Source organism: Seriola aureovittata, chromosome 2 (assembly GCF_021018895.1).
Source record: "Seriola aureovittata isolate HTS-2021-v1 ecotype China chromosome 2, ASM2101889v1, whole genome shotgun sequence".
Classification (NCBI taxonomy): Eukaryota; Metazoa; Chordata; class Actinopteri; order Carangiformes; family Carangidae; genus Seriola; species Seriola aureovittata.
In genome coordinates, this window is record NC_079365.1 from 5235070 (window position 1) to 5253059 (window position 17990).

The window sequence follows — 17990 nt, forward strand, 5'->3', positions numbered from 1 at the left end:
AAATAGACAATATATGACATTTTGATGAAATACCAAGCCAACACTGTAAATGAAGGGCGCACTATCAGCTAGGTAACATGAGTTAGCTAAGCTGTAATTTAAGGCTAAAGTTAGAAATTAGCTAACATTAACGTTCATCCTTAGATGTTTAATACAATCTATTTAGGAAACTCAGAAGGTTAAGAGAGTAAAGTGTATGAAACAAGCTATATAGATATTTAGCTACTGCTACTTACATTTACCTACAGTGTCTCAATTTGCTTGTGTGACACATGGGAGCAGAGACGTGAGTCACTGAAGGGAAGGAGACAGGCAGACGAGACGTTTAACTAATGTCAAGGTTATTATTGAAATGGTACGGCCCATTTTAGGGGTGTCTGAAATGACATTACAAGATTCTTCCAGACATGAATATGGGAAATATAATTACAATTACAGATAAGGAGGATATATAAATGTTTCAACCACCGCAAACTGTTACCTCTTTTTACCTATATATACATATATATATATATATATATATATATATACACAAACACACACACACAAATATATTTATATATATATGAAAGACTGAGGGACAAGTACATGTAGTGATTTGAATTTGAAAGTGATGAATCACAAAGCATCTGTTTAACATTGGTACAGACACCGCCATTTCATTTATCACTTCACCAGGGCATCAATTCATGTCACATCGAAGACAAATGTAAAATCGATCTAAACTATGAATTTAAAACAACAGAATCAAAATGGCACGGGCGCTGAGAGGTTGAAATGTGTGATGGAAGTGGCACAGGGCGAGTGAAGGGCACCAGCAGCGAAACCACTATGCAAATTCCCCGCCACTTTGTTTGACAAGCAACAACACTGCTTTGTGTACATGCAAAGCCTGGCAAGACACTGTGCACACTGGCCTGCTGTCAGAGTGGAGTCATGCTAGAGTGGTGACACCCAATGGGTGACCCCTGTCTGCAATGAGGCTACTGGGCCAGACTTCACACTTCATCCAGACAGACAGACACACACACACACACACACACACACACACACACACACACACACACACTGGCAAAAGTTACCACATGTAGCACACACATCACATCTCAGGGGTCAAATGTGGCAGGACGCTAAGACCGCCTTCTGTTCCTCAGAAACTTGGAAATGTATCAGAAGTCAAATAATTTGATTTCTGGAGCCTTTATCATCCCCACTGAGGTGAAAAGTACTTGATTAGCACTTTGGATTTACTCAGCAGCTGGTCTGTTTGGACACCACTAAAGAGCTGGAGATAAAACGTGGCAAACCCCATTAACCATTACTCAGTTAGGCTTCATGCTGCTTTTCCTCTTAGCTGTTCTGCGAGTGTTCTCACAGAACATCTGAGGACTGCATCAAAATCTCTCCATGGACATACAGCTATAAAATATGCCACAGTGACCGGGGCCTTCTGGTGCACATGGACACAGTGTTTTTGTGTGATGAATAGAGGGATCATACAAAACCTAGCTTGTCATTACAAATTCATTATTCTGAGAGATATTATGGAAGTTGAGAAGTAAATTAAATCCTGTTGGTGACAGCAACAGATGAAGTGAAAAAAATTTCAACTTTTAGGCCGCATCGGTCTGTTGTAAGTCCAAGCTGTTACTGATTTTACAATATAGCTTGTTGCTATGAAGACAATATTTCACTTTCACTCATTCTAAATAAACTTATGAGAGAAACTTGTGTAATTACCCTTTAAAATGTATGTTTTAAAGAGGCATTACAGCAATTTACTACTGCACTCCTATCAACTTTAAAAATGAATGGTCACATTACAACTAGCAGAGACCGAGTTATCTGGACTTTTTGTCTTTAATATGGGTCAAGCTTCAGAACACTACATCCTACATTGCCCATAATGCAGTTTGATAGTGCCTTCCATTAGACTCTCTCTACCCTCTTCTTTCAAAACACACTTCCACTTTTCTTTTAGTTAATTAAAATAATTTAAGCCTCAAGCCAGTGCTAAGATAACTGATGACATCATCAAACCCTGATGACATCATCATCAACGCTGCAACCAGCTGGGGAGAGCAAGTTGCCTGTATTAATACACATGAACATGACCTCCAGGGAGCCGAACCTGGCTTCAAGTAATCAGAGCACGTGCAGGGAACAGTCCTGCCCTTCCTCACAGTGCGGTAAAATCAGAACAAAATTTGCAAATGTTGTTTTACCTGTTACTTTCTCGGAGTGGTTCGCTGCCCTTCCGCCAAGAGATCACACCCCAAGGAGACATCTTGGGCTTGCACTCGATGAGCACATCTCCTCCCACCTTCACCAGCGTCTGGCTCCTCAGTTGATTGTGAGAGAAATCTGGGGCAACAGCTGAGACAAGCGCAGCATGGTAAAAATCCAGTGTTTGTAAAAGCCTCACATCCCTTTTCCTCCATAATATCTCTGATTATTTATCTGATATTAATTTATCTCATTTTCCCAAAAAAAAAAAAAAATAGGATCATTGATACACTGCCTTATTGCCATGGATTATTCAAAGACAATAGATGACATTATGTACGATCAGGACAATTAGTAATCAGAAAGCTAAATTTGATGTTAAGGAGCTAATGAGATTCATTTAACTTGTTATTATTCTCAGTCCGGCTGCATGTGATTCTTTGCCACATTTTTTTTGCCACTTTGCCATTCTTTTCACAGCGGAAAGAGAAACAGTTTGTTCTTTAGTTTTTCAACAAGTGATTATCCCAACATGATAACTTTCCCTCACTACAAACCACTTAAAAAATATGTGACCTTTTCAAAAAGGTTTGCGACTGTCTGATACTGTCCCTGACGTTTTCTTTTTCAATATCCTTTTTGAGCTTGGCAACATGATCAGGGTGACACGCGTTGGGGGGTTGAACAGTGAATGGGAGCTGCTACCAGCCCAGAGTGGAGAGTGACAGGCTTGACGGGGCAGATGGGTGAGGCTGGTGAACAGAGCAGCTCTGGCATACATCACTGTCAGCCGGACGCATTCATCTTCTAATTAATGCTGTTCAATTAGTGGCCAATAACAGAGAGGCCGGAGGTCGTCCGCCGCTATTGAGCAGAGGAAGAAGACGGAGCAAACTTGAAAACAAACACGGACAAATGTATGCCTGCGCACACGTCTCCATGCCAACGCACATACTGTATGCACGCATGCGTGGAACACACACACGCATACACAGCCAGTGTCTTACCTATAACTCGCAGCTCTGCGTTGGAGTAGACCTCGCCATGCTTATTCCCGGCCACACACTGGTACATTCCCATGTCGGACAGGGTCAGGCGACTGATTGACAACGCCCCATTGGCAACCTGTACGCGCTCCTATGGACACAGAGACACATGCTTTTAATATACCTTATTCCCAGTGCTCATCTACATAAAAACAGGCAGCCAGTGCACCAGTGAATTATGGTCTGGAAGTGACAGACGTGGCAATAAATCTAGGTTTTCATCACTAATGGAGGGAAAGGCTTGGGTGGATGGAGGCAGGCTAGCAGAAAATGACCCTAATCAATCTGCATGTTTATGAGAGTGAAATAAAACCATGCCCTATTTATATCTCCGACTGCACCACAGGGCCTGTTTCCCCTTCAGCAGGAGGAGGGGATAAGGGGGGGGGGGGGGGGGGGGTATCGTAACATCTGAGGTATACTGCATTGTGAAAATTGCTTTTCTGATAGGTATGCCCTATACATACTAAGTGCTGTGTACATGGTCATGCTGTACCTCCTCTTCATCTGTTTGGACTATCGTTTTTTGCCTGCCTGCCTGCGGGGGAAATCTTGCTCGTCACTGAGCCATCAAATTAAGATCTATTTAAGGACGGCTGGGCCTGATGAACTAAAAACTCAGTTGGATCAGTGCATTTAATCCTCAATATACATTTATCTCTCTGAACCTGAGTTCTCACACAGCTCCTTCACTATAGTATTAAATCCTTGAACAGTTTTTATACATCTCTATGCAGCTGTGTCAGGTTTTGCCACCCCATGCCCTTCATCTCCTATGTTTTCCTCAGGCTCACCCCTAATGTCATTAGAGCCCATTTCCATAGGGGTGTCTCAGCGGCCTGAACTCCAGTCGCGGGAGGATTAAGGTAGTGTCACATGAAAAGAGAGACTGTCCTCAGTGAAAGATCACAAACTAATCCTGTGTTTGAGCAGGTTGTGCCTGAATTTCCATAACGCTTGGAAGCTCTGGATGTGCAGGGACGAACATCCCTGCTGGCAAGGGAGGCAAATGGTGGCGTATATCAGTCTGTGCATGGAAAGCACTCCTGTTTACGGCTGCTATTAATTAAGCATGACGTTCCTCTCAAATCAGCAGTTTTTCATGCGGAGACCTGGGGGGACCATCTGTATGCCTTATGCTGAATGAAAATGATTGGCAATGTCATTTCCCAGCAACACTGGGTTGATTCGTTTGATATTAAAACTGCAAAAGCATGTAAAACAATGAAGGAAATGACTTTAATGGTGTAGAAAAGTGTGCTATCAACAGCTCTATTCCTCAGAATTACTGATTACTGGAGGCCTCTGAGAGAATGATGTGAAACAGCTATAAAAATTTAAAGAAGCTTGAGCATCATAACAATGTCAATCCACTACTGTGGGTTTAAGGAAAAGGTAGAAAATAATCTTTTTATTTCTCCTCTTCAAATGCAACTCATTTTAATCTCAAAAGTTTGATCTCATAAACAATGAGAGGAAAATCTCAACAACAAGTTATTACTGGTGCTCGCCAGGGTAGAACTGTGGAAGAAATCAGCTAATTCTATTGACAGACATCTGATTAATTTACTGTATATGCATGGGTAAGAAAGAACTACAAGTTGACATGAACTGAGCTCAACTATGGCTTTGCAAACAAGTAAGAACAAAAGCGCTGCCTGCTTGCTCCACTTGAGCTGAATAACTTGGGGAAGGCAGGAAATTCAAACCTCCCCCGTCCTCTTATCAGAATGTGGTGGACGTCACTGAAATTACATCATTCATTTTTGAAATTCAAAGTGCTTTGACATTGGAGTCCGAACGGGAATAACTGAACGCAGTTCAAGTGCACTACATAAGCCATCTGTGTGGTGGTCCCATACTCCTTTAGATGGACTAAATCCTGTTTCACGCTGTAGTTTCCCTTTAATTGCATAGTCACTTAATCCTGCAGCCATTGTCAATAAAGGAGAGAGAGAGAGAGAGAGAGAGAGAGATAGAGAGAGAGAGAGAGAGGTCCTCAAGATGAAAACAGCCACAAGAAACAAAGCATTCCAATAAACCATCGCTATTTTGACATAGGGTGGTGATAAAAAGCAACACCATTAGTCTCATAATCTGTAAGGGCTGCCTGGGAAACAGTCACACTGCAGCAGCATGTTCACTGTCTGTCCAACAAAGAACACAGTAATTTTAAAACCAGTTTGAAAGCTATGATTATTTAGAGTGAAACACTAGAAATTTCTTCTTAAATACAATATTCTAAATGACTGATACTGAGTAATTGAACACACATACATTCAGCTGTAAAGGTCCCATATAGTATAAAGGTAGATTTCCATGTCTCTTGATTATCAAGCAGGTCTAGGTTCTATATTAATACTGTGAAAGTATCAAAGCCTCAGTCCACAGAGAAATGCACACAGTCACTGCACTCAGTAATGCCCCAAGCCCCGCCCACCTGGACCCACCATCCAACCTTGCAAGGTTTTGTTTCTCTGAGTGTTTACCTGAAATCTGCTATATTTTTATTCGGTCAATCAGAAAACTGTCAGCCAATCAGAAGAGATGCTCAGAGCCTCCTCTCTTCTGATTGGTTCGCTTACCTGTTTTTACTAGAGCTCCAGAGAGAAACCTGAGAGATATAAAACTACATTGAGATGTAAAATTACATTGAGATGTAAAACTACATTGAGATGGTTTTTGGGTCTTAAAACAACAAATAAGTGTAAAAAAAAAAAAAAAAAGGTGTAAAATATGGGACCTTTAAATATCATGACCCCCTAGAAATCTACTGTACTGTGTAGTCAGTATTGCCAACAACAGATATGTCCCATAACTTAGGCCTAGTTATTTTTACAGGTTGATTGCTCCACTTCTGTTGCTCAAAGTTTAGAAAAACTGTCAGCAGAAACAAGTTCCAGTGAACTACACATCAGAAAGGTCTCAATTGATTCACTGTAATAAATAACAACAAACGGCGCATCCTCCCCCCACTGCTCCTTACATCATTGACCTTTCCCTCATCCACTCATTAAGCCACTGTGGTTAATGGTGGCATTTCACACAATGTAACACCTTTGCTGATTAATCCACTCACCCAGGCATTCGGAATACATATCCATTTATTATGTCAACCGTTAAGGGGGGAATCTGCAGCACAACAATCAGCACACAGCCATTGCAACCTTAAATCATACACGCTATGAATCCAGATGGTGGTGTGTGGTTGTTGAGGATAGTTTTAAAGCTCTAGTGTTTTCATTTGAATTCATTCAGTTCACATTGAAATGAAAAAGGAGTAGGAGTAAGGTCCCATTATCAAAACAAGAAAAAAAGGATGATATATATACTAGAATGCCTCCGGTATTTAACATCCTTAAGAAACTACCTGTTTTTGTACACAAATAAAAACAGCTGGGTTGTTTTGTTTAGTACCCAACAATCACAAGATTGTTACCTTTATAAAGGGTTTTGATAAAAACTTTAGCCACCAGCTAAACAGACTGTTGATTATTCTTCCCTGGTAGCAAAGTCAAATCTTTTCTCTTTTTTTCTTTTTTTATGAGACAGAGCTCTGCAGAGTCTTGTCTCTGCTAATATAACGACAGACTGGGTTCATTCCGACGACATGTATAACTTTCAAGTACTGATCGATAACCCCTGGTGTGTTTGTCGCCTTTTTTGCATAATGAAGCAAATTAACATAATGCCTGTTTATTTATCAGGTGGAAGCTGCGCCTGAGTGTCCAATCAATCTTTTCCAAACAACCAGGCTAGAGCATCCAAAATAATAATCCAACATAATGAAGGAAAAGAAAGTTAGATGCACAAGTAGGATGTTTGGAGTCATCATAATAACCATAATGGGGATTCAGAGGGATCTAAAACAAACGTAGGATACACTGTTTATATAGAGAATCTTACTTTTTCGCGTTTGGTGGCACAGGATTAATAACTGCACTCGGCGAGGAGAGATTTAACAGGAGATTAGGGCAGCTCTTACATCACTGTGCTTTCCAGACTAGCGTGAAATACTTGGCCTGTTCACAGTTTAGTCTGTAAGCACAGCAAAGCACAGCAGACACAGTCTAATTCCTTTAAAATAAATGCCGTTGTGCAGAATTGAATAACATAATGTATTGCAGCACTGGAGGCACCGTGTTGTAATGAAGAAGACGATAATGTGTGGTAATTAGTCAGTAAAGCCTGAACAAGCAGCACAATAAAGCCTTGAAAATACAGGACATGGTTGCTCACATTCTTCATTCAACAGCAGCACCAGCGAGGATGCAAGAAAACATCTGTGCCAAAAGCTGCTGTTGAACGTCTAAACCTGGAAGCAGAACTTTATCTTCAGCTCAAAAGATGTGCTAGTGCTTGGCAGGTCTCACCTCAGCAGACTCCAGGTTCTCTCCATTTTTCATCCACCTGTAAGACGGCTTCGGCTTCCCCGTGGCTTTACACTCCCACACCAGCGAGTCGTCAATGAGCTTCTGCACATCTTGGGGTTTCTCAATGAGATGAGGAGGGGCTGGAAATATTTAAGAAAAAAATGTGAGAGTGAACTGGAGAGTTTTGATAGTGACAAAATATTTTGGCTGTAAGGAAATGATAAATAAGCGAGGGCCATAATTTTCATTGGGATTCAAAATCTGTCAAAATGTTACAGTTTGAGTCTGATTAAGTCACTAAAATCTCTTGACAAAGTAGTCTGACTGCCCACCTGTCATCACCATGTGCTCACAGCGGTGAAGCCTTAGGAGCAGTAACAGATACTTTACATACTTTTTACCCCTGGATTTTGCCTGACAGGCTACTTCCAGGCAGCGCTATCTTATTGCTGGAAGGTTTTGAATGAATGAATGAATGAATGAAACCTTTATTGCCCCTCTGGGAATTTGCTTTGCACAGAGAGAATATAAAAAAGAATTACATCAGCAATCATACATGACAGCACATGGCCCACTGCGGGACTAATAAAGGACTATTTTATAATATAACATGAAGCATAAGAGTGTAAAAACATCTTAAAAAAGCATAATTTGAGTGATTCATAAAGAACATTGATTGCCAGTTCAAGAAGAGCTGAAATGCAGATTGTGCAGCAGCCTACGAGGACAACTGGAGGTCCATTTCCTCTGCATGTTTTTCAGGTAAAATTTTTTTATTACTTTCAATATTCCCCCCAAAGTTGCTATAATTGAACATCATTCAAGGATAATAAACTGTGAAGGACAGTACTCTTGGTGAAGGGAAATTTTAGGCAAAAAATAGGCAGCGCAGCTTATTTGAACCGTGCTCAAAAACTATGGATTAGCCTGCCAGGAGCTATAAGAGATGCAGCTCTGTGAACATTTGACAGCTGTAAAGCTATTTATTTAACGTGGCTTTTAATTAATTATCTCATATTTTACTATTATTAATGGTTTCTATTTTTATTTTTATTTAGATATTTTATCATCTACTGTCTTTCTATTTCTACTGTCTAATTTCATTGTCCTTCTATTCGGCCTTATTTTATTATTATAATAATTACATTATTCATCATGAAGTATCAGGTCTCTATTTTATTTAAAATTGATATATTGTCATTATTGTCATACAATGACAAGTACTCTCGCTATATCCTAACAGTCGGGAAAACATTTTATACAGCTCAAAAACAAAAGCAGCACCACAAAAAACACTGTATACAGTGACTGAGAATAAATAAATAAATAAATAAAAGAGCAGGATTCATTCACTAATACACCAACATACAGACCATTTCAAATAATGTTATTGTGGAAGACAAAGTTATCCATAATGTGTTATTTGATAGAAATGTACAGGAAAACAGGAAATGTCATTAAATTTTGTTAAATTTAGTCACTTTTATTAAAAGACCTGTCAGTAGATTTCAGAGTGACAGCAGCCACCAGTTGTCTGTGGTGAGTTTTAGTGACAGTGACTCTGAATCCCACATTTATTGCACATTTAGCAGCGTTCATGGCTTCTTTCAGTTCTCCCAGTGCGCTTTTAATAGAACAAAAATGATGAAAACCAGATCTATATACATTAGGGTGGCCACTGGTGCCATAAAAATCCTCCCTTCAATACGATCCTAGTAAATGATGGTATAGTTATACAGGAGGAGAATTGATTCTTGCTGCGTCATGCAAGTAACTCAAGGCTAGTTAATGATTAAGCCAAAAAAAAAAAGTAGTAAATAAAAGTAGATCAGTAAAGCGCTCTCTGTGCAACAACATTTTGGATGATGTGTAGGTCAAGCTACTATCATCCTATATCACACAAGGCCGGTGGCAGGACAAGAGTAATGGTTGACCACACTTTTCCATTCCACAGTCCTCACCTAATGTCACTCTCAAGGACTGACCTTTGTGGAGGCCTTTCGGTAACAGTACACATCCTGCTCTAATTGGCTTCTGCTTTACACTATTTTGCTATTTTTGAGTATAAAGCAGGACAGCAAGAAATTCAATAACTGCAAAAGCATCCCAGCGCTATCTCTGTGCATTACAGCTTCTGCAATGTGTGAGCCAGAGAGTGTGTGCATATGTGGGTGTTCAGAAACACAGAGAGAAGATTGAAAAAAGTCTGAAAGACTGGCTGAAGAGGAAGAGGTGGATGTAGAGACCAGGGGACGGAGGGGGTGGGTTTGTGTGGTGTTGTGTATCTGTGACAGAGTCCTGCACAGTGGATCACGTGTCACTTCAGGTCTCTAAGATGGTTTTGGCAGCCAAGGCGCCTGCACAAGGTTGGCTGAGGCTGTGCTGTAGGTATCTGCTATCTGTGCAAACAGTAAAAAGGGTTCCAATTTCCTTTGACTGAGAGCTGCAGACAGATCTGTTATTTATCCTGCTGCAGAGGAGGCATTTATTTTCCATCTGTGTGATGTTGCATCTACACCGACCCTGTCTTTGGTCTATTCTCTACCCAATAAAGAATTTTTTTAATCAATGCAAGCTTTGTATAATGCGTGGCTACACTTGAATTGTTTGCTATGTGCTTTTATGTACGTATTTGGACGAGGACTCCACTAGAAAAAGATTGCAGAAATGTACTCTATAAAACTCTACCATCACCTGTCGTTTACCATCAAGCAGCATTCATGCTACTGCAATCCTCCATCAGAGCCTGGCTGAGCTGCCCCACCCACTGCACCTTTCAACACCGCATTGTTGTTTTTGTTGTTGTTTTTTTTCTCCCCCCCTCCTCACTGTCAGGGACCCTCACTCTATCCCTCACCCACAGTGAACGTATTGACTCTCAGTCAACACTCACCAAATGAAAGCAGGCAGCCCATCTCTGCCTGCACCGGGCCGAGCTCGCACACAATCAGGCCAAACGTCAAGTGGCTATAGCAGAGGAAAGATGGGAATTTGCCTTATCAGTGAAATCACTATGAGATAATACAGCGGTAAGTCTGCAGAAACACAAATGTGACTACAACAGGGAAACTAACCTGTCACAGCTCTGTACTTACTCTCCCTCTGAGTAATATCAACATCAACAAGCAGGCAAAGGGCCATTTCTTTTCAAAGCCTTTCTTCCAGGGATGGAAATTTTACAAAACCACTTGTCTCTGGCTTGGATTGAGTTGAAAACTGCCTCCAGTGAGGAGATTTATGACAAACAGGGAAGAAGATGGTGGCTACATGCAAACAAGAACTGAACTTCTTTGCATCAAGATATAATGACTCTAATTTCACCCCCAGCTTCAACTAATCACTAATGTAATTCTAAGGCAGCACAGATAATACATTTTCATTTCAGTCGATACTTTTACTGCTCTATGAATACATACATCAATACATCACAAGACAGGATGAAGAGAAGTCTAACATTTTAAAAACACTACTTTTAATGGGAAATCCAGTTCCTTCATATCCAATCAAACTCCAAACACATTATGGCGACATTATTAGAGGGAGAACAAAATGTGTTTTTTCATCTTGGTACATTAAAATTGACATGAAAGGTGTGAAAATGTTTTAACAATGAGCACAGTGCCACCGTGAAGTTACACCTTCATCTCCTGTCTAACACGAGGCCCAGCTCTCTGTCCACTGTAGCTTGCTTGGCTCTACAAGCGATACCCTTATCGATTCCCCCGATGGCTCACGCTGCTGACGAATGTCTCAAAGGCTTAATTCAAAGGGAGTTCAAAATAAGATTACTGATTTTTATCACTTGTCTGCAGACAGCAGGACAGAGAGAGAGAGAGAGAGAGAGAGAGAGAAAGAAAGAAAACATATCAAAAAAGGGGAGACGCAGTAGATCCCAGCATGCTACTGGGCTGGTATAGTGACTGAGGATAAGAGCTTAAGAGCACTGCAGTAAATAATGTCAATTGTTTAATACCCCAAATGAGTTATTTCTGAGAGCTGACAGCATGATTTGAAGAGGGGAGAATCAGAAGAAGGAAAACAGAGAGCGGTCGAGGTAGGAGGGCAATTCATGGATCAATCAGAGCACCAGTTACAGCCTGGCAAACCTGAGCAGGTCACAATATTATTCAAATATAAATGGAATGGCATTATTTTATCCATACCTACCATATTAGCTGTTTTAAACTAATAAGGTCAGAGATGTCTGCCAACTTTGATTATTTATATGAGCGGACTTGTGGGATTCATAATATTTGCCTCAATCTAAAGTTCTAAAATTAAGAATCTTATGCTCCATTAATTTTGCCCAGTCCCAAATTTGGCTTCATAAACCTAAAATCACAAGTTATTTTTCAAGGTGTTCCTGGAGCTGTTCCATCACCATCTTTAATTAGTTTTAATTTTGGTCCAGCAGTGAATCCTCAATTTTCTTTTGTGTATTTCACTGTGGGAGAATAGTACACACACCGAGAGCACACCCAGAAATCACAGGTTTGAGGATTGATCTGAGTTATTTGATCACTTTTCTACACACACACACTGCGCACGCAAAACTTGAGACACTCTTGCTCTCGCCAAAAGACACATATACTTCTTATTTATATACATATTCTTAGATTGCCCTGTTTCTTTTACATCTTGTCTTAATGCCTTTTTATGTCTTAGGTGCAGCACTTGCCTTGTTGTTGAGAGGTGCTTTGCAGAACTATTTCCATTTTAATGCTACTCAATATATATGAACCATATACTGACTTTATTATTGTTCATGTTTCTTGTCTTATTAGACAGAAAGCAGGTGAATGTAGAGGAAAAACATGCAGCTACTATAGTATGAGCAAAAAGAATGCTGGACATATATGACCAACTTATGTAATAGCTTACATTGTAAGTGTGCATCAATAAACATAGAGAAAATGGTATGCAATATCAGAAAGAGAAATCCCTGAGGTCTGAATAGCCCACAGGTGTTTCTTCATGTGCTGTGTATAGGAACAATTAAATCACATAAAACTTTAACTTGAAGATTAGTCACAACAATTTATTTTACTAATTGTAACAACCGTTAAATTGCAAATTCAAATACAGGTACATGTTCACCAGTGTTGGTTTTTAATGGTAACATAAACAGGTAGTTTATAAAAAGACCCACTCAGAAAGAAAAATCCCTGCTGCCCTTTAAAATATGTATTTAAATCTGCACTATCCATCATTTTGTAATGGCAGATAGTCGTGTAGCTCTAACTTTGGGAGGAAGCAGTCTGCACATCCCAGTCAGTGGTTCTCAGGACTTCTAGTATCTGAACTCAGCGGGTGTGACTCCGACCGCAGGACTATCAGCAACAATGAGTCAATCTACTAACCCCCTTCCTGTCAATCCAGATGCTGCGGTGCAGATTATGTCCCTGACATATGTGCCACTGGTCTATGTATAGTACATTTAACAGCTTTGATCTCCAGTCAAGTTGGATGTCAATCATGATGCCATCTGGTGGAATCCAATACAAGGCTCACCAACAAGGTCGTATCCAAGGGCTCAGCCTCATCCGCATCACTCCTTTAATCTGGATCAAAATATTAGAGGCATCATGGCTGACAGCCTTTAATCATTTTGATGTGCTGTTAAAACGAACCTCCCTCCTCATGTATGCCACATGAGCCACTGGCAGCTTAGAGGACCAGTTGTGTCTGCTTTTGCTGCCTCTCAGTCTGAGCGGCTCTGACAGATGTGGTGCACGCTGGTCAAATATTCATGCACGACAGGATCACCTACCGTAGAACGAGAGCTTTCCTTTCACGGTGTTCATTCCCCTCGAGTTCTCGGCCACACACTCGTACATGCCGGCGTCCTCCTGCTGGAAATATGGGATTTCCAGGACACCGCTGGCTTTCCTCGTGTCCACTTTCCTGGGGAAGGGCACGCCGTCCACTTTCCTCCAGGTTATAGAGGGCACTGGGCTGTGAAAACAGAGAAGATTAACCCTCCAAAGTCACAGATGTCAAATTTTTGTGAATAACTTCTTACTCGTAAGTGGAAAATCTGCAGAAAAGCGTAGTTACTTGTGATTCCTAATAGGGCTGAACAATTAATCGAAAAATTATCAAAATCTCAATATGGCCAAGTGCAATATCCAAATTGCAGGAGCTGCAATTTGTTTTAATATGGGTTGAATGTGTCAGACATCAGACCATAAATAAAGCATTGTGGTGAGACGCCCCGTCCTACAAGTCAGTCCTCAGACATAAGGGAACATGCTAGTTTGTTAAAGACCCAACAAAAATCATTTTTATATTTTTTTCAGTAGAAAATTAATGCAAAAATGACCATTCCCACTGAAATCATATCGCAATATGATCGTTTGGCCCTAATCCATATCTCTTTTATAAAAGTGACAAACAGGTTTGTGCAGAAAATCTTGAATTATACAAAGTTATACAAAGATATCTATTGATTGTTCTATTGATCTATTGATCACTGTTTGAAACTTTTAATACATTTACTAGATATGTGCTGAATTAGCACTGCAAAATTTCTGAATGCTGAAACATGCCAAACCCAATTATTTGCAGACTGTCCTTTAAAAAAGCATAGAATCATTTGTACATATAGAAGCTACTGTTTCTCACAGCCCCCAAAAGTATTTCTATTCCTTTGATTCAAATTTCCCTAATTTTGCAAGATTATTGGCAAATGTACCCACATTAACCTTAAATTGTGGTGTAGGGTAAATTTTTGAGATCCTTAATATTTAATGTAAGAGAAAACTGCGGAGCACAACATTTAGTTTTTACCCCATAAATATATCTATTCCAAGGAATAGATGAAGATAGATAGATATAGAGATAGATACAGAATGCACAGAATATACTGTATATCAAATATAAAACAAAGGCAGCTGTACATAGTCAATAGACATGGATACATACATGTACTGAACACAATCCACCTCTGGCATACAGTATCTAACATGAATTATTACAGTAATAGTATGTATGTATTCCAGCTCTCTGCTCTCCCACACACCCTTGCATTATTTGTTTTATTATTTGGTTTTTGTATATAGACATTATATTATTGTATATTGTTATCTTTTCTTTGTTGTGTGCATGTGACTATATTGAGAGTCACTACAAAGCAGAATCAAATTCCTTTTGTGCATAAACATAATTGGCTAAAGCTGACTCTGGTAGGAGGTTTAAAGGCCTGATAACATGCACAATTAAAGGGTTTTATTCTCTGGTGAATGTAAATCTGAAGAAAATGGAGTGAAGTACAACCTCTCACTATTCTAACTTTAGGCAGTGTGTCACAAAACCAGATATTTTATCAGAAGATTCTTACACCACAACACCTGCCCTGTAATTTCTTAGATATGTAGCCTGGCTTGAAACACATGGGGATTCCAGCAAAGTGGAGAAACACATGAAAAAAAAAATATATATCCCAGCTTCTCTAGTAATATTTTTCCTTTTATATGCTATTCAGCATGTTGAGCCTGACTTACTTTCCCAGGGCGAAGCATTCCAGCTTTACAGTGGATCCTTTGGCAACATGAACAACCTCTGGAAACTGAACTTCAATCTTTGGCTCATATTCACCCATCACACCTGAAAGAGAAATGCAAATGAGCATCTGTATTAGTGGAAAAAAGTTCTGTTTTTGATTCAAGTTAAAAAAACTCAAACAAAAATAAATAAATAAAAGAAATCACAAATTGTGGCTGCTGCTGTTGCTAAAAAACTACTGAAAACCTTTTTCAAGTGCAGCCGTCTTTTCACTATAAGCTGAAATGTGTTTCAACCTCCACCGCTGTGCGATCTGAGCAGCAGAAGAGCGCTCTGCTCTCAGCGCTGTCACAGAACGCTCTCCCATTGAAAATAATGAGAAAAAGAAGCCAAAACACAGCTCTCCAGTGGACATGCAACACACTGATGTTGAATGGAAAAAACAACTTCGAGAATTCATACATGGTTTGAGCTTTTACATCCAGATGAGTTTCATCTTGTTGTAGTGCTAACAGCTGTGAACCAGAAAATGGGCCCATAAAATCCCCCTGGGTACTGCCACTGTGTCTACAAAGCCTCCCATTCACTGTCGGTGAAGCAGCTCTGGTGGATTATAATATTGCTGCTGTGCATGCTAAAATTCTCGGGATAAAGGAGAAGACGGGAATGTTGGCTCTCTGGTTTTTTTCTAGCTTCGGGAGAGACTTATTCATAAATCAAGACTGGAGTGTCTAACATCACTGGAAAGGCACACGTGTATGCTACTCTATTCTTCACCTTAAATGACACTAAGGTAAATCATATCAACAAATTTGTAATTGGGTACACTTTCATTGCTCCGAACTGTGCCAGCTCTCAGCCTTGGGTGCACAATATGGTATTTTAATCCACTCTCATCCGCCAGTGTAACAATAGGTTTTCCCCCCATCGCTGTAATTCAGGCCTGTGTTGCACAAATAGCTCTGGAGATGGAGGAAACAGGCCAATTTCATCTCGTTGATTTGGTGAGGCATGTGTTATCAGGATGGCTCCCTGAGTGACTGTGAAAGCTAATTCAGATCCTTATCACAACTGTCTCATACTGGAATGTAAGCACAGCACTATCACCCATGTGAGAGCAGACAGGTGGAAGTGGACGGGTAATTGTCTCATACCATAACCTTTTGTAGGGGACACCTGTTTAATGCGCCTGCCTGCCCCCTCTCTACTTGAGCCCCCATGACTGTGAGGTGGGGCTGATCTATTGTTGCCTGGTGAGATAAAGGCGTGGTGAGGAAAGAGAGGAAGGAAGCAGGGAAGAGAAGTGCTCTGGAAAAAAAAAAAGAAATCACACCAGCTATTCACAATTTCTTTAAGAATTTATTTTCTTAATTTAACATATATATTATTATTACTATTAAATGCTAAAAGCATATGGACAACCCAATTCACAGTTTTTTCTTTAAATTATATGTGCTATCTCGAGAACACTAGAGATTCTGTCTACTAATGTGACATAGGCTGTAATTTGAAGTATGTTGGCTAATTCCCCTGAAAACTGCCTCGTCCTTTCTTTTTATTCTGTTACTGAGTTTGCAAGATGAGCCTTGTATTACCACAGCAGAGCTACACAATTACATTTAAAGGTTAACTGATGAAAAGCTGTGATTGCAGCACAATGTTTAGCATTTTTTTTGTTTTGCTTCCTGTACTTACATTTGATTCTTCACGTATACATGTAACATTATCAATACTAGTTGTATTAATCCTAACACTAATTTAGGTAACAATTTATTTTAACCTTTCCTATTATCATTTATAACTAGTTTAACAATTAATAAGACACTGTAATGTATGTCGATTTGTCAAAAAATATAACTCATCCTGTGAAGAACCCATAACTTACAAAACAATAAATGAATGCTTGATAACATAATTTCGCGTGTTTGTAATTACAGTTCAAATAATAAATTGGTGAAAAGCAAATGTTGGCATTGGCATTTCGGCTACAGCTCACACAATTCTTTAATATCCAAATTTAAGGAAGGCCTTATGAAAAAAAAAAATTTGGTCTGTACATTTATGTGTTAATATAAAAGAAAAAAAACTGTATCTGCCTCAAGAATCCAGAATCACTCAGACTACAGTTGTTAGACAGTTATTTCCTCATGAGTTTTAAAAACATTCATTCAACATTTTTAAACCTGCCTGTAAATGATGTGAACAAATGTTTTAAGAATGAATGATCACATTATAACACAATGTAAGGACTGTTATTAATCCATGGCTAAAGCTTAATGTTAGGTGTGTGTCATAGGAGTTGTAGTTGTTGACAAAAATGTTAGAAGCAACTATGTTGTTATGAGTTAAACGTTTAATAAGTTTAGAAACAGCTTATAAAGGCTAAATAATGGGTTAAAAAAAGCATTACCACTAATACTTATAGTTAATAGTTTAACAAAGCTGTGTGATAAGAGTTATGTGTATCTTCTTACATCAGATCAGCTATAATTAAAGGTAAAAACCCACATAAATTACATTTTTTGTGAAAATTACATTTAGCTTCATATTTCTTCTTCTACATTACATTAGTTACAGTGAGGAACATGCTTCTGGGACAGAGGTCTACAATTAGATTACTTGCTGACAATGACCTTTCGTCTGGAGTGCCTTGATAAGGCCAGCCTAAAGCATCAGATCCACACGTTAAAGGACATGCTGAAATTAGCGAACAATGAGATAATTAACCTTTGAATTTCATTTGTATTCCATAAAACCACTTGTCCTACTTTGGGGTACCAAAGAAACAAGTTTGGCTTTTTGTTTACCATGACCAGGACTGGTGCTTATTTTCAACACTGCT

General features: G+C 39.5%; 1 protein-coding gene across 2 annotated transcripts in view; it reads right to left on the bottom strand.

Moving 5' to 3' along the window:
• cntn4 (contactin 4) overlaps nucleotides 1-17990 on the bottom strand; it is a 159488-nt gene that overhangs the window by 40464 nt on the left and 101034 nt on the right. For both annotated transcript variants that reach the window (XM_056364374.1, XM_056364368.1), the window contains exons 7-11: nucleotides 15148-15250; nucleotides 13416-13600; nucleotides 7646-7785; nucleotides 3234-3363; nucleotides 2226-2376 (exon numbers count right to left, since the gene is read on the bottom strand). In XM_056364374.1, coding sequence (XP_056220349.1) covers nucleotides 2226-2376; nucleotides 3234-3363; nucleotides 7646-7785; nucleotides 13416-13600; nucleotides 15148-15250 — 709 coding nt within the window. The remainder of the gene's footprint in view (nucleotides 1-2225; nucleotides 2377-3233; nucleotides 3364-7645; nucleotides 7786-13415; nucleotides 13601-15147; nucleotides 15251-17990) is intronic.